This window comes from Melanotaenia boesemani, chromosome 21 (assembly GCF_017639745.1).
Source record: "Melanotaenia boesemani isolate fMelBoe1 chromosome 21, fMelBoe1.pri, whole genome shotgun sequence".
Lineage (NCBI taxonomy): Eukaryota > Metazoa > Chordata > Actinopteri > Atheriniformes > Melanotaeniidae > Melanotaenia > Melanotaenia boesemani.
The window spans coordinates 3,645,157-3,652,185 of NC_055702.1; the positions used below are offsets into that span (position 1 = coordinate 3,645,157).

The 7,029-nt window shown below is 38.2% G+C and overlaps 1 protein-coding gene across 1 annotated transcript; it reads left to right on the top strand.

Annotated features, from left to right (window-relative positions):
* LOC121631911 (gastrula zinc finger protein XlCGF57.1-like) lies at positions 1-6,583 on the top strand. Its single transcript, XM_041972980.1, has 2 exons — positions 1-305; positions 3,769-6,583. The coding sequence occupies exons 1-2, from the start codon at positions 188-190 to the stop codon at positions 5,208-5,210; spliced, it is 1,560 nt and encodes a 519-aa protein (XP_041828914.1). The 5' UTR covers positions 1-187; the 3' UTR covers positions 5,211-6,583.
* The last annotated feature ends 446 nt before the right edge of the window (positions 6,584-7,029 follow it).

The following is a 7,029-nucleotide window of genomic DNA, read 5'->3' on the forward strand; positions in this document are numbered from 1 at the left end:
GTGTTCGTTATCAAATAATGGGGCCTGTCTGAGAGTTTAACAGCCCCCACAACACATCCATGAGTCCGGTCCAGTCCAGAAATATAAGCGGCTGCATTTTGCAGCGATCAGGGGTGATCGATTCTACTCAAGCCTGGTTGTTTTCTTACGACACAGCTCGCTGTCAATAAGAAAACAAGAAAACATCATGAACAACGTGGATCATTCACAACAGAACAACACTAAAAGTCCAACTTTAAAAGATAAACAGAAGATCAAGCGTGTCGGAGCTCATCAGCAGGATCTTGTTATAAACCAGACCTCTGGTAAGAATAATCAGATTTAATATGGACGTTTTCTTCCAGAGAAACGGCTAACTGTTAGCTTGTTGTAATGGTCACCGGGAGAAGAACAGAGCCGTTTTCTGTACGAGTCTACCTGAAAATGTCAAAAACTGACTCAGTCAGTGACATTTTCAAGGCTTTCAAAGTTCCTTAAAAGTTTGGGGGTGAGATAACATATATTCTACTATTCTCCATCTATTCCTTTATGGATGCGGAGACATTTATAATTTTGCATCAGCACCCTGCCAGCCTCTTCTCCCGTTTATATTTTTTATTTTTAAAACACAGTCCAGGTTTTTCCCATTGTTCATGAACTAACCAAATATTATAACATAAAACAACCTGCCAGATGAAAACATTTCAGACAAACAAATGAGCTCAAGTGTTTATCTGGTCCTTATTGAGTTTATTCAGCACTGTTTCTCATCTACTGACCTCATCTGACCCGACAACCTTTTCAGATGGTTGACCTTTTCTTTTCCTGAATGAAACCACACGCTTCACTTTTGCTTCCTCCCCAACTTACAAGAACAACTTTACATCTAGGTAACATTAAAAGATGTTTAAAGACCGGGACAGACTTTATAATTATAAGGGTTGACTAAATTTTTATAAAACATTGTGTTGTACCTCACCGAGGAGAATGTGTATATCATTTTGTGGTGTGAATTGGGGAATGGTTTGACTAAGGAGTTAAAGCAAAGCACAAATGTAAAATTTACAAAGCAATTTAAAAAATGCTTAGGAAATATGGTGGAAGAAAAGTTGGTGTAAATATTAATTGGCTCAAATCAACCACTGGGTGGCAGTGAGGTCTGTATTAATGTAGTAATCCAGGAGATAAGGGTTATGAAGTGTGTTGGTAGCATTTGGTTTTATCAAAATTATGAACAAAAATGTGTCACACTGATGCCATAACTGATTATGTAATTGTTTTAAAGGGGTAGGAAAAATAAGTTTACTTCCACCTATTTCTTTTCGGACACTTTTTGTCCCTTTTAGTTTTATTCTGCACAGCTTTGTTTTAAGTTATGCAGTAAATGAAATTAATGATGATGAACTTTGAAGCAGATTAATATTATTTCTCATCACACTCTCACATCCTGCTCACTGTACATATTGTAACCTAATTTAGCTGTAAATGATACATGCATATTATTGTATGTAGTATTTATATTTTACACTTGCACTACTACCTCATCATTCTATTGCAATACTTTGCACCAACTGATCACCTTCAATCCACAGCCCACCTTTTTTTCTTAGTATTATGTGTAATTTTTAGTGTTAGTTTTGGTCAGTTGTTGTCCTCAGCTGTATGTCCCTTGTAGATAAGTGTGGAACAAAAGAGTGACAGAAAACTGGAGTCAAATTTCTGCCAAATAAAACTTAATTGTGATTCAGGTAGTGATTTATATATGCACACCCTGGATATAAAGCATAATCAAAATATAATAGCCAGAACAGTTGAATTTAATGTTGACAGCAAGCATGTCTCAACAAATACTGGGGATGTTTTTTGTTTGCAGAGAAGTCTAATTCTGTGCTGTCAGCATACTTGGAGAGAACTACTTTGAGATTTTAGAGCAAGGCCACGTCTTTTTCAGCCCTGTCCTTGCAGAACGTCTTCTTAGTGCTTTGAGAAGGAATGACAATAATGCAAAATTGTAGAAGCTTTGTTTGCCAAGCTGTTATGGAATGTTGAAATTCAGTAATGTGGGGTGGGTTTTATTAACAAATCAAACCATCTTCATCTTTTTAGCAAATTTTCAAGCAGATTGCAATTCAAAGTGGTTAATTTTCAAGGTCAAGGAGCTCGAGAAGCCGCTGCGGTCCCACGAGCCGCCATCTTCCTACCTAATAGAGCAAAAACAACACAAAGAAGAAATAAATTGGTTTTTGTAAGAAACAGAAATTCATCTCAAGAAATAGGTTGGGGATAATAGTAAATTATTTATAAAATTATTTATAAAATCAGTAATAAGAAAAGTAAAATAAGGCAAAAACAGTTTGCTAAATTATAGATTTGCTCTTGCATAGAAGTCGAGTTTAAGCCTAATTTTAAAAACAGAGAGGCTGTCAGCATTTGCAGGGGGCTAGAACTGGAGAAATGTGATCTCTTGAAGATACCAGTCAGCACTATAGAATTAGTGTTTTGGATTAACTGAAACATATTTGTTCAAATATTTGGACAACTGAAAAATAGCTTTGGAGTAGTTCAGTAGTTTCCGGAATTCTAGGCTTTCATAGCTTGAAGACAAACCTTCAGCCTGAGCAACTGATTTGATTCATCAGGCTGCAGAGACAAATGAAGCTGGGTGTCACTGGCATAACAACAGAGATGGATGTCATTATTCCTGATGATGCTGCCCACGGGGAGCATGTAAAAAAGTGAAGAGAACCCTGAGGGACAATTAACACTGGTAACTGAAGAGTATACATTGATGGGGTTTTTCCATACTGCTTCAACATTTTTAAATTGGGTTTGGTATTATACTTCTGTGACTGTGATAATTTATCTTTGGGTTACTCACTTATCTATTTTAGCTGTTAGAGCAAATTCCCAAATATTTGACAAGCCTCCCAAGCTCCATCAGAAATATTACACTTGTCGAAACAATGAAAATAATAGGATTTTGTCTTAGAGACACAAAACTCAAAACTGGGGAGACCTTCTCTCAATGTCTATACAGTAAAATTGGTGTAAGAGCCATTTTTGATATGTTGTAATATTTGTCCAGTAGGTGGCACTAGGGTTAATTGAGAGCACTGTATAGGCAGGAACTATGTATCAGGTGACAGATGTGGCTGTCGCTGTTACCAACTCCTCAATAAGAGAAGTAGCTATTAGCTGGCCTGAAGTCGCTAGAAGTCGCTAAATGGTGTCATCATCATTTAGTTGTACTGGAAGCTGCTGTGGAGAGGAATGTCGTGGGAAAGTTAAAAATTGATGTTAAACACAACCTAAAAATGTTCAGAACTACTGTTGGGTGGTTGAAAACGACTTCATACTGATCCATTACCGCCACCAAATGGTATCTGAAACTGGCGTCAGCTGGCAGGAATGAACTTAGAACTCAGCACTGCCTACTAGTGGAGGAGTTGACTTAACCATGGCGATGCAAAAGACGTATGACGTTTGAAACGGATGTTACTATTTAAGGCTATGTAAGGCAGCGTAAATGGGTCTTTAAACTGCAGCTGGATCTCTAAACCACACGCCAAACCCAGCTCAGCATCTGATTATTAACATTTTTATTAGCCAGAGATGAGGCACGGTGCTGGAATACTTTCAGCCCTGATATTAAACATCCATTACAAAATCTGCTGAATAGAAAAGTAGCTTAACTTGCTTGGTAAAAAATAAATAACTAAAAAATTAGTTCCAACTTGTCGCGTTTTTTCACACGCATACCTCACTGACACCAACATGTGTTTTCTGCAGATATCCAACAGGTGCTGGTGGTTAAAGAAGAAGTTCCTCAGGAATGGATCCCCACTTTGGACCAACAGAACCCAGAACCACTTCATACAAATGAAGGACAAGAGAAACTCAGCACTGGTCAGGAGGGAGAAGAGATTAATGAACTGGAGGAGACTGAGTTCCCATTTGCTGTTGTTACTGTGAAGGGTGAAACTGATGAGGAATCTCAGTCCTCACCACTTCAACAAAACCAGACTGAAGACGACACAGAGGCAGAGACTCCAACTACAAGCCCAGTTAAATGGATCAAACTGGAAAGTGATGAAGAAGACTGTGAAGAGCAAGACAGGAATTCAGATTCAGAACCAAATAATGATGAAAAAGCTTCAGATTCTTTTGAGACTGAAAAACGAGATGGAGATGATGGTAATTGGAAAGAACCTATGTCAGCTACTGGATCTGACAAAGAAGACGGCGATTGGAAGGAGAGTAGGGCACGAAAGTCAGGTGTGAAGAGAAATGTGGGACATAAGACTTCCAAAAAGTCCTTCAGCTGCTCTGAATGTGGTAAACAATTTCTCTACAAGCAACCTTTCCAGAAACATATGACTGGTCATCCAGGAAGAACATTTACAAGTTGTTTGGGTGATAAGAAAGATCTCGGAGGCAGACAAAATCTAGATTCACCCACCAAAGTTGGAGAAAAACGCTTTGATTGTGACAGCTGTGGTAAAACATTTAAATATCACTCTCATCTTCAGTCTCACATGAGAGTCCACTCAGAAGAGAAACACTTTGGTTGTGATGAATGTGGTAAAACATTTAGATACCTGGGTAATCTTAAATCTCACATGAGGGTCCATTCAGGGGAGAAACTATTTCAGTGTGATGTTTGTGGTAAAAGATTTAAACAAAGAACACATTTTAAGATCCACATGATAGTCCACACGGAAGACAAATCATTTAGTTGTGACGAATGTGGTAAAAAATTTAAATATCAGTCCAGCCTGAAAGCTCACATGAGCGACCACTCGGGAGAAAAACCATTTCAATGCATCGTGTGTAGTAAAAGATTCAGCCAGCAGGGAGTTCTGACGGCACATGTGGCAGTTCATTCAGGAGAGAAACCGTTCGCTTGCATTAGCTGTGGTAAAAGATTCAGACTTAAGAGCGATCTTAAAGTGCACATGAGGAGCCACTCTGGAGTGAAACCATTTAGCTGTGAGGATTGTGGCGTGAGATTTTCACGACAAGGAAGTCTGCTGAGACACAATCGACTCCACACAGGAGAGCGGCAGTTCGGTTGTGATGAGTGTGATAAAAAATTTACCCGAAAGACGCATCTCATCGCTCATATGACCAGCCACACGGGAGAGAAACGATTTGACTGTGATATTTGTGGGGCCAGATTTTCACAAAAGGGAAGTCTGAAGAGACACCACATGAGAGTCCACATGAAGTAGAGACTACACGTTTCCAGGGTTAGTTTAAAAATCGAAGACGAGGCATCCAGTCCTTGACTTCGCCTGATGCTGGTGGCCAAGAGATTAACTGTGCTTGGAAGCATAATTTTGCAGGAAAGCAGGGGCCTGTTTTAAACTAAAAACAAACACCAGCTGATTGGTTCTTATCCATCTTGATATTGGTGGCTTGATAGAGACCTGAAACTATCAGCTAATTAAAAGAAAAGAAGGTCTTCAAAAGAGAGACATGGTCATTGAAAAAAAGTACCTGAGCCACATTTCTGATGTTAAACTGAAGACCAGGAGTGCTAGCGCTAGGTGGATAGCACGCTAACTCAAGCTGGTTTCTAAGAAACACATGTCAGTTACGTCATGTTTTAGTTTTGCACATTTTATTTAAGATTCTTGTTCAGCTTTAAATGTTTGACACTAAAGAAAGTTACGTTACATTAAAGGTACCGAGGAGAAAACGTTTTGTTAAACGGTGGATTTGGAAGTGCTGCTGGAGTTGATGGATAATCTCATATAGAAACCTTTTTAATACTTCAGGTGTGCTGCATACATAAGATAGAAAAAAACCAAAAATATATGCATTCTGTATATTAACATCACATTTTTCCTTAAGACTGTTTTCTACCTGTAGAGTATTACACGTCACTTTGTCTGAAAGACTCACGTGTTAATATAATTTACTTTGTATCACAATGCTTTATGATAAGAGATATAAGTGACCACACTGAAGGAGCTAAATGTTGGATTTTATGACTATAGTTACTATAGTTATAGTTATTTTTTTTATATTTTATGCTTGTGGTTTTAATGAACCATTAAAACTTGACCATTTTTAACACGTCAAACCCAGACTTCAGCATCAGGTTTCCAGTAATTTTAAGCAAAACGTTCTTCTGTAGCATTGCAGGTTGCATTTATTCAGCAGAAGACATTTCACTGGAATTATTTTAAGTTAATGTGTTAAAAGAGCAATGCAATGTTTATACTGATGTGTTTTTTATATTTTTGCCTTTGTGATTTAATTTGGAATTGCATAAACACATATATATTTATGTTTATATCTATATAAAGATTAATTTGAGTTCATGTTTACAAATTGTTTTTACCTCACCGCTGTCAAGACTTCAGTGCCTACACTGAGATTTATTTGTTTTTTCAGACTGGTGGCAATGCTGAGTGTTAAACTGCCTCAATAAAGACAGCTGACTACAATAGTACTATAAATATTTCATGTCCTCTTTCCTGTATCCTGACTTTTTGCTCATTATTAAGTATGTAAACTAGCTAGTCCTAATCCATATTTTCTAAACAGTTTTGTTTTCCTGACTGACAGAAAATCTGAGGTTTTATTCCTGAAAGAATCCCAGTGGAACTTACATGTGCTGTGTGGTAAATGAACTGTCCTTATAAAGTGATTTTCTAGTAGTTTTTGACCACACAAGCGCTTTTACACTGCAAGTCATTTTCACTTATTCACGCACACACTCATGCTGCACTTCAGAGAAATTTTTTGTTCTTCCACTATCACACATATTCACACACCAGTGAGCCCCTTGGTGGCAATGTGGGGTTCAGTATCTTTCCCAAGGATACTTCAACATGTAGTCTGGGGAAGCCAGGATTGAACCACCAACCTTCCAACTGACAGACGAACGCTTTCCACAGCCACAACCGCCCAGAAAACAGCAGCCTCGTGTCGCTGTTTGATCATCAGGAATTAACTGTTGTCTCAGCAGGAATAAAATAGTCAACTCTGGAACACAGCCTCTTTCTGCATGTTGCAGCCATAAGAAGAAAATAGACACCG

What these genes read in the sequence shown, in the direction of transcription:
- LOC121631911 (XM_041972980.1), top strand. Translation starts at nt 188, where the DNA reads ATGAACAACGTGGATCATTCACAACAGAACAACACTAAAAGTCCAACT. An exon ending in TGTTATAAACCAGACCTCTG is followed by an intron (nt 306 to 3,768) that starts GTAAGAATAATC and finishes TGTTTTCTGCAG; the next exon opens with ATATCCAACAGGTGCTGGTG.